The 18342-nt window shown below is 38.2% G+C and overlaps 1 protein-coding gene across 2 annotated transcripts in view; it reads right to left on the bottom strand.

The window, feature by feature from the left end:
• The window catches only part of CHIC1 (cysteine rich hydrophobic domain 1), an 81432-nt gene that overhangs the window by 18855 nt on the left and 44235 nt on the right, over positions 1-18342 (bottom strand). The window contains exon 4 of one of the 2 annotated variants that reach the window (XM_043569875.1): positions 17467-17629. The exons of the other annotated variant lie outside the window; for it this stretch is intronic. Within the exon in view, the coding sequence (XP_043425810.1) occupies positions 17588-17629 (42 nt within the window). The 3' untranslated portion in view covers positions 17467-17587. Of the gene's footprint in view, positions 1-17466; positions 17630-18342 lie in introns of those variants that run through there. 2 annotated transcript variants of the gene reach the window in all.

Genomic DNA, 18342 nt, shown 5'->3' with positions numbered 1-18342 from the left:
CCCTGCTTCCTCAGTCTATGCGAGGGGTTCCCGGTCTGGCCCTCCCAACAGGTCATAGAGGGGCCTCGCTATGGCTGAAAATCCGGGAATCCAAATGCAACAGAACCCTGCGGCCCCTAAAAATTCACGGAAGCCTTGTTTTGTTTCGGGCTGTGGCAGTGTGGTGATAACTTTCTTCCTTTCCAGTCCTAGTTCTCTTTTTCCTTTTGTGAGGAGGAAGCCTAAGTATCGGACCTGCTGCTGACAAATCTGTGGCTTTTTCCAAGAGGCCCGGTACCCCGAGTAGGATAGGAGCTGCAGGAGGGCCTTGGTACCTTTCATATAGTCTTCTTGGGTGTCACTGGCAAGGATGAGGTCATCTACATATTGGAGGGCACACCCTGTGGTTTCCTTTGGAACATCAGTGAGGTCTGCAGGTAGTGTTTCCCCAAAAAGAGTGGGTGAGTTCTTGAAACCTTGGGGAAGTCGTGTCCAGGTCATCTGCATCTAGTGCCCTGTAATGGGCTCAGTCCATTTAAAGGCAAACAATGGTTGACTTTGAGGAGCCAGGTGGAGGCAGAAGAAAGCGTCCTTTAGGTCAAGGCATGTAAACCATCTGGCTGACCCCAGAATTTGGCTGAGGAGAGTATACGGGTTCAGAACCACTGGGTGTAAGGAAACAGTCACTTTGTTAATGGCCCTCAAATCCTGTACTGGTTGGTATCCTCCTCCTGGCTTCTTGACTGGCAAGAGTGGGGTATTCCAAGCCGATTTGCACTCAATTAGAATACCTGCTTCTCTGAGCTTGGTTAGGTGCTCTTGTATACCCATTCTAGTCTCAAGTGGAAGGGGGTACTGCCTTTGTCTCTGATGTTGGGCTCCAGGGATCAGGTCAACAATGATGGGGGCCCAACTCCAAGCTAGTCCAGGTGGGTTATCTTCAGCCCACATGGAGGGGAATGTAAGCCTGAATTCTGAGGGGCTACAGGGTAAGGCCTGGGCACAGAATAGTCTCCATTCTTCTTCCCTTGGCAGGGTAATCACCAAGACCAGGGTTTCCTTCTGCCTTGGGTTTAATTGGAGGCTAGTGTGTCCAGTGGGTTCAAAAGTTATCTGGGCCCCAAGTTTGGAGAGCAGATCCCGGCCCAGGAGAGGAATCGGCCAGTCAGGTAAGTAGAGGGACTCATGCCGGTCCTTGTGACCCCCAAGTTCACATTGTTGAGCTGGACAGAAGGGCTGCTGCACTGCCCATGTCCCAGTAGCCTCAAGTATGGTTGCCGTCTTCTGGCTTAAGGGCGCCACTGGGGAAGCAACAATGGAGTATTCAGCCCCAGTGTCAACCATGAAAGTTATTGTTCAGCTCCCTACCTTCATTTCGACTGTGGGCTCATGGGGGCCAAGAGAGAAAGGGCCTGGTCCCCCTCAGTCCGATTGTACCCTGGCCAGACCAATGAGGTTCTCGCCTCGAGATTCCTCCCGATATCGGCTGGGTTTTGAGGGCCACTTCCAATTCGGACATTCATTTTTCCAGTGTTCCTACTCTTTGCAGTATAGACATTGGTCCCTTACTAAGGGGGCTCTGGGCTTCCCCCGTTTTGGTGGTTGGAGTCTTCCCGTCTTCTCAGCATGTTTCTTTTAGTGCTGCTGTGAGAAGGGTGGCCTTCTTTCTCAGTCTTCTCTCTGCCTCTCTTTTGGCTGTGACTTCTCTGTTCATGAAAACTTAATTGGTGACCTCTATCAGCTGAGTGATATTCATCCCGGCAAAGCCCTCCAACTTCTGGAGTTTTCTTCTGATACCTGGGGCAGCCTGTGCCACAAAAGAGGTGTTTACCATCTGTTGACTTTCTGGTGCCTCGGGGTCAAACTGGGTGTATACACGGTATGCTTCACATAATTTTTCATAGTAGTCTCCGGGAGACTCCCCAGGGTGCTGTGTGACTGACAGTATTTTAGTCACATCCATGGGCTTTTTGGCTCCAGCTCAGACACCCTGAAGGAGGGCTTCCTGGTATCATTGGATGTGGGCCTTTCTTCTGTGGTGAAATCCCATGTTGGGCATTCTACAGGTGTGGCACCTTGAGCCCAGACAGCAGGGTCATTGATCCCTGGAGGTGCGTGATCATCTAGGTACTGTCGTATTTCTCTCATTCCTCTTCTTTCTTCTGTATTAAACAGAGTAGGGAGTAACTGTTGACAATCTTCCCAAGTGGGTCGGTGGGTCTGGAAGAGGGACTCCATCAAGTCAACCATTGCTTGTGGCTTTTCAGAGTATGATGGAGTGTTGCGTTTTCAATTGAGGAGGTTGGTTGTAGAGAAAGGTTGATAATATACCATGGAACGGCTGGGCCAGACTGTTCCATCCTCATTCTGCCTTTCAGGTTCCTTCATCTCCCTTACAGGCATTTGTAGAGTGTTAGGTCTGGGTCTGGGGCGCAGTCTGGTGGCTGGCCCCTGTTGGGGAGGGTTCTCTGGGCCGAGAGGGGCGGGCATATGGGCAGCACCAGTGGCAGTGGCAGTGGCGACTGTGGCTGCCGCGGCTGCCTGTGGAGAGACAGATGGGGGAGGAGTTTCAAGCTCAGGGGGAGCGGGGAGGAGGTTGGCGAGTCATAAGAAGGCAGAAAGACAAAATCTTCCTCCGTGTCTCCTGTCAATTTAGAGGAGCTGTGGGTCGCTTCTTTGGCTCCCTGGGTGAGCCTCCGGATAAAGTGACTAAAACCTTTGCCTGGCTCTGTTTGGTAATGATGAATCCCACCCAAGGCAGGGTATTTCGGGCAATTTCAAGCCAGGAGTAGATGTATGGAAATTGATCAGGGTGACCTGGATTCCCAGTGACTATGAGCCAAACCCGCTGCACTATTTGAGCATCTAATGTCCCTTCTGGGGGCCATCTTACATTGAATATGGGCCATTCTAGTTCACAAAAGGTCTATAACTTCCTGGGCATCATTTTCACCCTGCAATCGCCTGAAAATCCCTTTTTAAAATTTTTGAGCATGACCTCTAAAATTGTAGGCTTACTCTGTTTTGATCCCACTATTCATTTCTTTCTTGTGTGCGGTATCGCAAAGACAGACAAAGAGAGGGTATCCCCTTGGATGAGAGGACCAATCAGATACTCCTCTGGTCACGTTCCCAAGGGAAACTTTAGGTGAGGTTTGGCCGTAGTGGACTCAGCTTTGTGACTTGTGATCGGAATCTGATCCAATACTATTTTAGACCTTACACTCTCACCATGACACAGGACAGCCCAGACTTTGTAGAGTTTTGGGGACCTTAAGGGTGCCCGTCTGTGGAGCCACAAACTCAAACTCAACTGGCAAGCCTGGCCGAGCCACACATTCTCACACACACACACACACACACACACACACGAGTCTATTACATTCCCTCCCAGAAGATTTTCTAACTGTGAGACCTATTAAGGCCTCTGGGGATTGATCAGGTCCTCCTTCCACCCTTTTGGGTGGGCCTGACTTCTTTGGGGTCCTGGCCTTACCGGTTCCGACGTCGGGTCCAGGTCCTCACCTACCAGGTCTCTTTGAGTCCAGCGGGAACAACGGAGCGGGGCCGGCCCGAGGCAACGAGAAGGAGACTGCCGAAATTTAGGCAGGGCGCATGCCTTCTCCCTTGCGATCTCTTGCTCCGTCACCGCCTCGCCGTTCTGCCAAAACGGTGGCAACAATGGGCCAGCGTGGTTGGGTTTCCTGGTCAGGGAACCAGGTATGTTACAGATCCAGGCTGGAACGCTGGTGGAAAAACCAAGCAGCACTCGGAGATCTTGGTGGATCAGAGACTTATTTAACATCCGCGGGCTCAGAGGAGACCGTTTCTCCAAAGATCTGAGCGCCAAATGCAAGTGGGGAGGGTAATTTATAGTCGTCAGCTTCCATATCTGTGGGGGTTTTTCCCACGCACAGCAAAGGAAGAAGAACCCGGAGGAGGGGTCTCTAAGCTAAAGACCAGAGTCTGTTTTTAGCCCCATCAACCATCTTTGGCGTACTTTATTTACTTCTCCAACACCTGGAGTGGAACTGCTTTCCTGGGTAGGTTTGGCATGATGAAAATAGGCAAATCCCATTTTTCCACAACCCTGTGTTACAGAAAGTCTGTATCATGTGGGTTGTGGTAGCAGGGCACCACCCACTTCTCTACCCCCAACTTCTGCAAAATAGGCAAAACAACTGGTAAAAAAGTTCAATTACCCTTTCTGGCACATATCTGAATTGTGGGAAAGCTGATATACTTGGCTTGACAACTGAGTAGCAGTTCCCATCTTCCCAGCTTCCTAGGGAAGAAATATTCTGGGTAGATTTGATAGATGGTGAATATTACCAGACGTCACCTTTCCTGGCTCTGGGCAAAAAAAAAATCCACAGCTAACATCATACCAAATAATACGAAATCATAAATCATAAAATTATACCAAAGACTGAAAGCTTTTCCTCTAAGACAGGAAAAAGACAACGATGCCTACATTTGCCATGTCTATTCAGTATACTACTAGAAATTCTAGACAGGTCAATTATACAAGAAAAACAGTAAAAGGCATCTAAATTGGAAAGGAAGAAGTAAAATTATCTCTGTTTGCAGGTGATATTATCTTATATGTAAAAAATCCAAAAGAATGTATACAAAATCTGTTAGAGCTAACAAATTCAGCAATATTTCAGGATACAAAATCAACATGCAAAATTCAGTTGCATTCTATACAATAGTAAATAATTCAAAAAAGAAATTAAGAAAATAATTATGTTTACAATAGCACCAAAAAGAGTAAAATACTTAATAAACAATAAACTTAAGCAAAGAAGTGAAAGACTTGTACACAGAAAACTACAAAACATTGTTAAAAGAATTTAAAGACCTAAGTAAATGTAAAGACATTCTGTGTCCATGGATTAGGAAACTTAGTATTGCCAAGATGACAATATTATCCAAAATGATCTACAGATTCAATGTAATCCTTATCAGAATCCCAGTGACTTTTTTGTAGATATAGAAAAACCCATCCTAAAATTCATATGGAATCAAGAGACCATTATTAGGCAACAATTAAAAATGAAGAACAAATATGAAGGACTCACATTTCCTGATTTCATAATTTATTACAAAGCAATGGTAACCAAAAAAAATATATGGTACTGGAATAAAGACAGATATAGAGACCGATGGAATAGAATGGAGCCCAGAAATAAATCTTCAAACATATATGGTCAACTCTTTTTTGACAAGAGTGCTAACTATTCAATGGGGAAAAAGAATAGTCTTCAGTAAATGCTACAAGGAAAACTATATATCCACATGCAAAAGTATTAAGTTGGACTCTAAACTTACACAATATATAAAAATTAACTCAAAATGAATCAAAGAACCAAACATAAGAGTGAAAACTATAAAAGTCTGTGAAGAAAACATAGGAGACTATTTTCATGACATTGGATTTTGCAATATTTTCTTGGATATGACACTGAAAGGACAGGCAAAAAAGGGGGAAATAGTTTAACTGGACTTCATCAAAATTTTCATCTTTTATGCATCAAATGACACTATCAAGAGAGTGAAAAGATAATGTACAGAATGGGAGAACATATTTCCAAATCATACATCTGATAAGGGATTAATAAGCAGAATATATAAAAACTCCTACAACTCAACAACAAATAAACAACTTAAGTTGCAAAATGAGCAAAGTACCTAATATTAGAAATGGCCAATAGCAAATGTAAAAATGCTCAACCCTAGCCATTATAGAAATACAAATCGAAACCACAGTAAGACACTACTTCACGCGTATTAGAGTGGCTATTAGCAATAAAATAGAAAATAGCTAATGTTGGTGAGGACCTGCAGAAATTGGAATCCTTGTGCATTACTGATGGGAATGTAAATGGTGCAGCTCCAATGGAAAAGTTTGGCAGTTTCTCAAAAAGCTAAACAATTATCAGCAATTCTACTCCTAGTATACTTCCAAAAGAATTGAAAGCATGGACTTGAACAGATATTTGTATGGCAATGTCGAATGCAGTACTATTTACAATAGACAAAGGTGAAAAGAATTCAGGCATCCATCAAATGATGAGTGGAGTAACAATGTGGAATATATATAATAATATACTGTTATTCATCCATAAAAAGGAATGCAGTTCTTTTTTTAAAAAAAGTTTATTTTGAAAGAGCTCACATGCAAGTGGCAGAAGGGCAGAGAGTGAGGGAGAGAGTCAGTCCCAAGCAGGCTCCATGTTGTCTGACACAGGGCTTCATCTCATGAACCATGAGATCATAACCTGCATGGGATCAAGAGTCAGACACTCAACTGACTCAGCCACCCAGGTGCCCCAAAAGGAATGAAGTTCTTAAACATGCTATGACATGGGTGAACCTTGAAGACATTATGCTAAGTGAAATAAACTAAGTGAAATAATACCAGAACAAATATGGAATCATTTTATTTATATGGAGTATCTAGGCTAGGCAAATGTGTAGACACAGAAAATAGATTAGAGGTTACCAGGGTCTACAGGGAAGGCGAATGAGGAATTACTACCTAATGGTTACAGAGTTTCTGAAAGGGTAATGAAAAATATTTGAATATAGATAATGGTAATGGTTATATAACACTGCGAATGTAATTAATGTTACTGAATAGTTAAAACCACTTAAAATGGAGGCACCTGGGTGGCTCAGTTGGTTAAGCGTCTGACTCTTGATTTTGGTTCAGGTTATGAACTCACAGTCGTGAGATTGAGCCTTGCATTGGGATCTGTGTTGGGTGTGAAGCCTGCTTAAGATTCTCTATCTCCGTCTCCACACCCCCAACTCCCTCCCCAAATGCTTAAAATGGTAAATTTTATGTTATATGTATTTTACTACTATACAAATTTTTCAGGAAAATCCAGCAAACACATTAGAAACCAAGAAAGGATGTCATTAGCTGACCAAAATATAAGGAATTTCTTTATGATAGATAGATGACCCTACCCTCAAATGAAAAAACGGAACTTTAAAAAATTATAGACTGCAGACATCTTGTTATGAAGGTGTAGGAGCCTGAAAAAGCAGAGATGAATTTGAAGCAACTTTATTTATTTATTTATTCATTCATTCATTTATTTATTTTTAAATGTTTATTAGTTATTTTTGAGAGTGAGACAGAGTGCAAACAGGAGAGGGGTAGAGAGAGAAGGAGACACAGAATCCAAAGCAGGTGCCAGGCTCTGAGCTGTCAGCAAAGCCCGATGTGGGGCTCGAACTCACAAGCTGTGAGATCATGACCTGAGCTGAAGTTGGAGGCTTAACTGACTGAGCTACTCAGATGACCCAAAGTAACTTTATTTTTTAAATGTTTTCATTTATTTATTTTGAGAGAGAGAGAAAGAGAGAGAGAGCGTGCACATATAGGAGAGGGGCATAGAGAGAGGGAGAGACAGAATCCCAAGCAGTCTCCATGCTGTCAGTGCAGAGCCTGATGTAGGGCTTGATCTCACAAATGGTAAGATCATGACTTGAGCCAACATTAAGAGTTGGATTCTTAATGAACTGAGCCACCCAGGTGCCCCTGAAGTAACTTTAAATGTGTGCAACAAGGAGGATATATGGACCAAAAATGGAATAAAGATTCTCACAATAATGGAATAAAATATGCCATGCTATGACCAGAAATTTAAAAAATGAAATTATGTCAATGGCTCATTAAGTGAAGACTACAAGGAGATATAAATTATTAAAAAGAATCAAATGGATTTCTGGAGTTGGGGAGTACAAAACTGAAATGAACAATTCAGTAAAAGAACACAAAGTAGATGTGAGCTAGAATAATCAGTGAACCCGAAGAAAGATCAAAAGATAATATGCAATCTCAAAAGCAAAAAACAAAAACAAAAACAAAAAAACAACAGAATAAAGGAAAATGAAAACAGCCTCAGAGAAATGTTAGACATCATTAAGGGCACCAACATACATACACTGGGGTACCAGAAAAAGACAAGAGCAAAACAGAAGAAATATTTAATGAAATAATGGTGAAAACCTCTAAATTCAATGAAAAATGTTTATCTACACACCTAGGAAGCTCAAGAAGTCCAACCAGGAATAAACCACAAGGAGATCCATAGCAGATACATAACAGTATAATGTTGAAAGCCACAGAAAAATAGACAATCATGAAAGCAGTGAGACTGATTAATTGCTCTCACTGAGATTACTTATTGACTGATTACTTCAAGGAAACTACAGTAAGATAAATAGCTGACTTCTGATTAGAAACAATGTAGGGCAGAAGTCAGTAGGATAACAAATCAAAAGTGATGAAAGAAAAAAAAGACTGTCAACCAAGAATCCCATATGCATCAAAATTAACTTAAAAAAATGAAGGTAATCCATTTAGGCATGTAAAGAGCTTGGAAGTTGTCTCTCCTGCCCACATATGAAGAAGAAAAAAAGACCCAGAACAACCTGAAAACCAACTCCTTACAGATTCATCAGAGAAGTGAGGTCATAAGACATATCAGTGCCTCCAAGACTGGGCAGAGATACAAATGAATACAAATAAGCACAATTTACCAGAGTAGAAACCCAGGAGGGGAAAACTCTGGGAACCAGGACTAGGATAGCAGGACCTGAACTTGATGAATTTCTGGAAGCTCAGTGGGGACAAGTCTGAGAGTAAAAAATTCCAAAGGGCTCCAGTCCCAGGGAAGACTCACACTTTTGAGTTTTATTACAAGGAGCCCTATCAGGTTCTCACAGTGATTGGAGAAAACTCCTCTCATCCTTCTAGGAAGGAAAGGGAAAAAACAGATACTTTTAAATATGCCCAGAACATTCTGTTCTTAAGAGAAACTATTGTGCTAGAGCCTAACCAATCTCGGGGAAGGGAAATATACAACACCAGTACCCTCTAGCCTTCCTGTCCCACCTAAAAGGAAAAACAAAACAAACTGAGAAGCACTTGTGAAGGGCACAGCTCAGGGGCACAGGGTCGCTAAAGAACTCAGGCCAAATCATAGTACTACAGAACACTTCCAGTCCTCCAACACCTTACCACTACATCAATAAGGCTTCTTACAATATGGGAATACAACTGAAAGAATTGCATCTCAGACAATATCCAAAATAAATAAATCATGTGGATAAAAGTACAGCATAGGGAATATAGTTAATAATATTGTAATAATTGTGTATGATGACAGATGGTAATTATACTTTTATACTTACTGTGGTAAGCACTGTGCAATGTAGAGAACTGTTGAATCACTATGCTGTACACTTGAAATTAATATAATACTGTACACCAACTATACTTCAAAAAATAAAAACAAGCAAAAAAATGAAGATAATTTACTTATGGTCCCCTACACCAGGCAATTTGTTAAATAAATTATGTTAGATTAAAAAAACAAAAAAGAAATCTCTGGGGAAATCTAAAAACAGGCCAGACAAAAAGAAGGACACTGCGGAAAGTTTAGCCTCCAACACTGACAGCTATAGCAAATAGTAAGTAAAGCCAAATGCCTAGCCTGACAACATAAAATCTTATTGAAAGGCCTATTTACCTCAGTTTCTTTCATCTATGTGTAGCTTTCAAACAAAAAGTAGAAATCATACTACAAGAAATAGCAAACATCAGACCCAGACTCAGAAATGGCAGAGATGTTGAAATGATCAGACTGGGACTATTAATCAAATAAAACTAATATGCCACATACTGAAATGCAAAAAATGGACAACATGAAAGAACACATATGGATAATATTAGCAGAGAAATGGAAAATGTAAGAAAAAAATCAAAAGGAAATGGTAGAAAGCCAAAATACCATAACAGAAATAAAGAATGCCTTTGATGTGCTCATCAACAGACTGGACATGGCTGAGGTAAGTAATCAGTGAAGATTGAAGATATATCAACAGCAACTTTCAAAATGAAAATAAAAGGAAAAAAAGAAAAATGAATTGAATATCTCAGAATTAGGGGCCAATTATAAAAGGAGCAATAGACACATAATAGAAATACCAGACGGTAAAGAGGGATAGGAACAGAGGAAGTATTTAAAGTAATAGTGATACCCATGGGTGATGGGAAATGAGAAGGGCACTTGTTGGGATGAACACTGGGGGTTGTATGGAAGCCAATTTGACAATAAATTATATTTAAAAAATAAAGTAATGGTGATAAAATAATTTTCCAAAATTAATGAAAGCCATCAAACCATAGGTTGAAGAAGCTCAGAGAATACAAAGGTAGATACTCAAAAATCTATACCTAATAATCTCATATTTATACTGCAGAAAATCAAGGAAAAATCTTGAACAAAGCCAGAGGGCAAAAATACCTTATGTATAAAGGAGAAAATAAGAGTTACATCGGACAGCTCTTTAGAACCCATGCAAGTCAAGAAGAGAGTGGAATGAAATATTTAAAGTGATAAAAGTACCACCAACATGGAATTCCATACTGAGCAAAACTGTCCTTCAAAGATGAAGGAGAAATAGACTTTCTCACACAAAAATTTGAGGGAACTTGTCACCAGTAGAACTGTCTTGCAATAAATGTTAACAGAAGTTCTTAAGAGAGAAGAAAAATGCTATATATAAGACACTTAGATCTTAGAGAAGCATTAGAGAAGGAAAAACTATAGGCACAGTAAGGGTTTATTTATTTTATTTTATTTTTTCAGTAAAAGTTTTCATGCTGCCCAATTTGAGGGTTAAATTGGGGTACTTCTCTTATTCTTAATTGATCTAGCAGGCAACAACTTGTTCAAAATAATAACAACAATGTATTCAATGATTATAGCCTATGGATAAGTAAAATGGATGGCAGCAATGGTATAAGGGAGGGGATGGAGGAATTGGAAATACTCTGTAATAAGGTACTCATACTACTTGGGAAGTGGTATTGTGTTATTTGAAAGTGGTCTTGGACTGGTTATATATATACTACAAACTCACTTTTGTGGGCAATCACTAAATATTAAAAAGTAGGATTATTGATATGCTAAGGGAAGATAAAAAATGATATCATACAAAATACTCAGTTTAAATGACACAAGGCAGAAAAAGACTGGGAGACAAAAACAGGAGCAAAAAAACAAGAGCAATTAATAGAAAACTAATGAACATGGTAAATATTAATTCAACTATATCAATAATCACTTTAAACATCAATGATCTAAATGTATCAATTAGAGATTGTCAGAGTGGATCAAAAGAAGATTCACCTATGTATTGTCTGTAAGAAATCCCCTTATTTAAAGAAACTAAAAGTAAAGGGATAGAGAAAGATATACCATAGTAACACTAATCAAAGGAAAGCCAGAGTTACTTTAGTAATTTCAGACAAAGCAGACTTCAGAGTAGGGAAAATTATCAAATATAAAGAGAGGTATTACACAATGATAAAAAGGTCAATCTTCCAAGACATAACAATTCTTGATATGTATGGGTATATCAAAAGAGCATCAAACTATGTGAGTCAAAAACTGTTAGAACTGCAAGGAAAAATAGAGGAGTCCATGCTTATAGTTGGAGACTTCAAGAGCCCACTATCAGAAATGAATAGATCAAGTAGGCAGAAAGTCAGTAAAGATATAACTAAACTCAACAGCACCATTGATCAACTGGATATAACTGATATCTACAGGTTACTTTATCAAATAACAGCAAACTACACATTACTCTCAAGTTCACATGGAACACTGACCAAAACAGACCACATTCTGGGTCCTACAACATCTTATTTCAAAAATTAGAAATCATACAATGCATACTCTTAGACCACAGTGGATTTAAATTAGAAATCAACAACAGAAAGGTAGTTGGGAAATACCCAAACACTTAGATTAAACAGCACATTTCTTTTTTTTAAGTTTATTTATTTATTGTGGGGGGAGGAGGAGAAAAGAGGAGGGACAGAGAGAGAGGATAAGGGAGATGCTCAAGCACCAACAGCGCAGGACCCTGGCAGCACACAGCCCAACGAGGGGCTCAAACCCACGAAATTCAAGATCATAACCTGAGCTGAAATCAAGAGTCAGACTCCCAACTGAATGAGCTACCCAGGCATCCCCAGCACATTTCTAAATAATACATAGGTCAAGAAGAAATCTCAAGAGAAACTTAAAAATATTTAAAACTAAATGAAAATGAAAATGCATCTTATCAAATTTTGTGGGATACAGTGAAAGCAGTGCTTAGAGGGAAATTTGCAGCATTGAATGCATACAGTAGAAAAGAAGATCTAAAATCAACCATATAAGCTTACACCTCAGGAAAACAGAAAAAGAACAAATTAAATCCAGATTAAAAAGAAAAAGGTAATGCAAATTAGAGCAGAAATCAGTGAAATTGATAATATGACTTCAATAGGGAAAATTGACAAAATTAGAAACTGGTTCTTTGCAAAGATCAGTAAAATTAGTCAATATCTAGCCAGGTTAGCTAGGAAAAAAAGACAAAAGTTACTAATACAAGAAATGAAATAGGGTTATCATTAATGACTACATGAACATTAAAGGATAATAAAGGAATATTATTAACAACTTTATGCCCATGAATTTGATAAGCAAGATGAAATGAACCAATTACTTGAAAGACACAATCTACTAAAACTCACAAAAGGAGAAATAGACAATCTGAAAAGGATTATATTTATTAAAGAAATGGAATCAATAATTAATAACCTCCCCAAACAGAAATTCTCATGCCCAGATGGGTTCATGGATGAATTCTACCAAACATTTAAAGAAGAAATTATACCATTTCTTTACCATCTCTTCCACAGAATAGAAGTGGAACTCATTCTACAAGGCCAGTATTGCCCTAATGCCAAAACTAGACAAAGATATTATATGAAAGGAAAACTGCAGATCAATATTCCTCATGAACATAGATGCAAAAATCTGAATAGGACATAACAAATACAACAATGTATATACCACAATAAGTGGGATTTATACAAAACTAGTCCAACATTTGAGAATCAATTAATGTAATTCATCACATCAACAGGCTAAAAAAAGAAAAATCACATGGTTTTATCAATAGATGCAGAAAAAGCATTTGACAAAATGCAACACCCATTCATTTCCTGTAAACTAGGAACAGAGGAACTTCCTGAAGAACATCTTACTAAAAAACTACAGCTAATATCATCCTTAATGGTAAGAAACTCAAAGCTTTCCTGTTAAGATCAGAAGAGCAAGGCAAGGATATTTCTTTCTTCTCACCATTGCTTTTTGACATCATGAGGTCCTAGCTAATGCACTAAGACAAGAAAAGGAAATAAAAGGTATACCTACTGAGAAAGAAGAAATAAAACTGTCTTACTTCATAGATGACATGGTTGCATAGGTAGAAGATCCCAAAGAATAAACAACAAAACCCCTGAAACTAATAAGAGATTATGGCAAGGTTGCAGGATACGATGTTAATATGCCAAAGTAATTTGCTTTCTTATATGAGCAAAGAACAAATGGAATTTGAGATGAAAAATATAACACCATTTAGTGTCCAGAAAGCTGAAATACCCAGGCATAAATCTAATAAAATATATACAAAATCTATATGAAGAAAACTACAAAACTCTGATAAAAGAAATCAAAGAATACCTAAATGATTGAGATAATCCATGAATTTGGGTACAAAGACTCAATGTTGTCAAGGTGTCATTGTTTCCAAACTTGATCTACAGATACAAAACAATTCCATTCAAAGTTCCAGCAAGTTATTTTGTGGATACTGACAAATTCTAAAATATTTATGGATATGCATAAGACCCAGAATAGCCAAAACAATACTGAAGGTGGACAAAGTCAGAGGACTGACACCACCCAATCTTAAGACTTACTGTAAAGATGCAATATTCTAGATAGTTTTGAATTGGCCAAACAATATAAAACAGAATAGGGAGCACAGAAATAGACCCACACAAATATAGTCATCTGATCTTTGACATATGATCAAAGCAATTTAATGTGAAAAGAGTAGTCTTTTTAACAAATCATGCTACGTGTACCCCAATGTTTATAGCAGCACTTTCAACAATAGCCAAATTATGGAAAGAGCCTAAATGTCCATCAACTGATGAACTGATAAAGATGTGGTTTATATATAAAATGGAATACTACTTGGCAATGAGAAGAATGAAATCATGCCATTTGCAGCAATGTGGATGGAACTGGAAGGTATCATGCTGAGTGAAATAAATCAGTCAGAGAAGGACAGATATCATATGCTTTCACTCATATACGGATCTTGAGAAACTTAATAGAAGACCATGGGGGAAGGGAAGGGAGAAAAATAGTTACAGAGATGGAGGGAGGCAAACCACAAGAGACTCTTAAATACAGAGAACAAACTGAGGGTGGATGGGGGGTGGAGGAGAAGGAAAATGGGTGACGGGCATTGAGGAGGACACTCGTTGGGATGAGAGCTGGGTGTTGTATGTAAGCCAATTTGACAATAAATTATATTCATAAAAAAGGAAAAAATAAATTATGCTAGAACTAGACACCTATATGCAAAAATATGAATCTAGAGACAGACAGGCTTTTCACAAAAATTACTCAATGTGGATCACAGACCTAAATGTAAAATCCAAAACTATAAAACTCCTAGAAGATAATATGAGAAAAATCTAAGTGACCTTGGCTTTGGTAATGAATTCTTAGATAGAACCCAAAGCACAAGGAATAAAAGAAAAAAACCTGATAAGCTGGACTCCATTAAAATTAAAAACTTCTACTCTGCAAAAGATGTTATTAAGAAAATGAAAAGCTAAGACACACACTGGAAGAAAATATTTTTTTATTTAAAAAAATTGTTTTTAATGTTTATTTCTGAGACAGAGAGAGAGACAGAGCATGAGTGGGGGAGGGGCAGAGAGAGAGAGGGAAACATAGAATCAGAAGCAGGCTCCAGGCTCTGGGCTGTCAGCACAGAGCCCGACACGGGCTCGAACTCACAAACCATGAGATATCATGACCTGAGCCGAAGTCGGTCGTTCAGCCGACTGAGCCACCCAGGCGCCCCTAGAAGAAAATATTTTCAAAACAAATATCCGATAAAGGACTGGTACCCAAAATATATAAATAGTGCTTAAAACTCCACAATAATAATACAAAAACCAAATTAAGAAATGGGACTATGTATGAACAGAAAAATCTCCAGAGAAGATATGTAGATGACAAATCAATACATAGAAAGATGCTCAGTATCATATAACCTTAGAGAATTGCAAATTAAAAAAAAAAACCAGTGATACCACTACACACTTCTTAGAATGGTCAAAATTCAAAATATTGACAACACCAGCTGTTGACAGGAACATGGAGCAACACAAAGTCTTATTCACTGATGGTGGGGAATATAAAATAGTATAGCCACTTTAGAAGAGAATTTGGCAGTTTCTTATAAAATTAAACATAATCTTACTATATGATCCAGAAATTATACTCCTTGTTTTTTTTTTTTTTACCTAAATTACTTGAAGTTTCCTGACACGAAACCTGTCCATGGAATGTTTGTAGCAGCCTAATTTATAATTGCCAAACCTTGAATACAATGAAGACATCCTTCAATAGGTGAAGGGGTAAACTGTAGTGCAACAAAACAACAGAATATTATTTAGCACAAAAAGGGCCTATCAAGCCACAAAAAGACATGGAGAAACCTTAAATGCATATGCTAAGTGAATGAAGCCAATCTGAAAAGACTACATCTTGTAGGATTTAAACTATATGACATTCTGGAAAAGGCAAAATTATGGAAACAGGTTAAAGTTCAGGGATTCCTTGGGATTTTGGGGTGGGAGAGAGAAATGAATAGGTAGCTTTTTCAAAGCAGTGAAATTATTATTCTGTGATACTGTAATGATGGATACAGGTCATTATAAATTTGTCAAAATTCATAGAATGTACAACACAAAGAGTGAACTCTAATATAAACCATGAATTTTAGTTAGTAACAATGTGCCAACATTGGTCTCATCAGTTTTAACAACTGTACCTCAATAGTGCAAGATGTTACTAATAGGGTAAGTTGGGCGTTGGGTGAGGAGGGTATATGGGAACTCTGTACCTTTGTCTTAAATTTTTTCTGTAAACCTAAAATTGCTCAAAAATAGTAAGTTAATTAAAATATTATATATTAAAAAGTGAAGATGAAATAAATATTTGTAGATAAATACAGACAACATCTGTTCCCTGCAGACCCAGTGTACAAGAAATATTATGGGAAATTATTCAGGCTGAAATCAAGGGACACTAGATATTAATTTGAGTCTATACACACATAAAAAAGGAAAATTCCAAGAAGCTCAAAGAATTCTGAGCAGGATACACTCAAAGAGATCCATTCTGAAAGAAATTATAATCAAACTTGAAGGCCAAAAACAAGGAGAGAAATCTTAAAAGCAGCAAGAGAGAAGTGACTTGCTATATTCAAGGGATCCCCACTAAGATTAACTGCTGTTTTCACATCAGAAACCATGAGGTCACAAAGCAGTGGAATGGTGTATTTAAAGTGCTAGAAGAAAATCTGTGATCCAAGAATTCTAGATTTGGCAAAACTATCCTTCAAAAAAAAAAAGGGGGAGAAATTAAGACATTCCCAGATAAATAAGCCCTAAGGGAATTCATTCCTACTAGGATTGTCTGTAAGAAATGCTAAGGAGAGTCCTTCAGGTTGAAATAAAAGAACTTTAGACAATAACTCAAGTCATATGAGGACATAACACAAGTAAAAGTAACTGCATAAATAAATGTAAAAGACAATATTTTTGTTTTTTTTGTTTTGGAACTCCTCTTTTATTCCTATGTGATTTAAAAAATGCATAAAATAATAATTATAAATCTATGTTAATGGACACATAAATATATAAGATATAATTTGTGATAATAACATATGGGGAGGAGGGCCTGGGTGGCTCAGCTGGTTAAGTGCCCGACTGTTTTGGCTCAGGTCATGATCTCATGGTTTGTGAGTTTGAGCCCTGTATCTGGCTCCATGCAGAGCCTGGTTGGCATTCTCTCTCTCTCCCTCTCCTTCTGCCCCTCCCCTGCTTGTGCGCACGCGCTCTCTCTCTCTCTCTCTCTCTCTCAGAATAAATTAATAAACTTAAAAAATAACATATGTGGAGGTATGGATATGCATAGAAGCAGAATTTGTGTATTACCAAAATTAAGGTAACAGTAATTCAAACCAGTATAAGTTTACGATGTTAATTATAATCTGCAGGGTAACAACTAAGAAAATAACTAAAAAATATATATATATATATATATATACACATATATATATAAAGAAAATGAGAAGGTACATGGTACATTACAAACATTAATTAAATATAAAATAAGGAAATAATGGAGTAACTGAGTAAAAATATGTATGATATATGGAAAACAAATAGCAAAATGGCAGAAGTCCTTCCTTTTCTGTTATGGACTGAACTACTTTCCCCCAATTCATACATTGAAGTCACAACTGCCAGTACCTCAGAATGGGCGTATATTTGGATGCAGGGTTTTTGAAGAGGTAATTAAGTTGAAATGAGATAATCAGGGTGAGCTGTAATCCACTATGACTGATCACTTCTGATAAGGACACAGACATGTTAAGAGGGAAGACCAGATGAAGACTCAGAGAAAATGGCCATCTATAAACGAAGGAGAGATACTTCAGAAAAAAAAAAAACAAAAAAACACAAAAAAACAAACCTCTCTCAACACGCTGATCTCAGACTTACGGCCTCTAGAACTGTGAGAAAATAAATTTATTGTCTAAGCCACCTAGCCTGTGATACTTTAAGGTAGTCCTAGCAAACTAATATTACCATTAATCACTTTAAATGTAAATAGACTGAACTCTCAATTAAAAGGCAGAGATTTGCAGAATGAATTTAAAAACATAATCCATCTATATCCTGTCTACATAAGAATCCATTTATATTCAAAGACCAAAATAGTTTGAAAGTGAGAGGATAGAAAAAGCTACTCCATGTAAACAGTAACAACAACAACAACAACAACAACAACAACAACAAAAAGAGCTGAGGTGGCTATAATATCAGACAAAATAGATTTTAAGTTAAAAAAAAGTGTTACAAGAGAAAAAAGATGGACAGTATATGTTTATGCTCAGGCTGCTATAACAAAATACCAGAGACTCAATGGCTTAAACAGCAGAAATCTATTTCTCACAATTCTAATGGATGGGAAATCTTAGATCAGAGGGCTAGCACAGTTTGTTAAGTTCAGGGGAGAGCCTTCTTCCTTGGTTTCCTTGGCCACTGGTTTGCAGACAGCTGCCTTATTGCTGTGACCTTTCACTGTGGAGAAAGTGCAAGCTCTGGTTTTTTCTTTCTTTTTT

This window comes from Prionailurus bengalensis, chromosome X (genome assembly GCF_016509475.1).
Source record: "Prionailurus bengalensis isolate Pbe53 chromosome X, Fcat_Pben_1.1_paternal_pri, whole genome shotgun sequence".
NCBI lineage: Eukaryota > Metazoa > Chordata > Mammalia > Carnivora > Felidae > Prionailurus > Prionailurus bengalensis.
The sequence above is the reverse complement of the archived record's forward strand: the minus strand, read 5'-3'. Positions and strand labels throughout refer to the sequence as shown.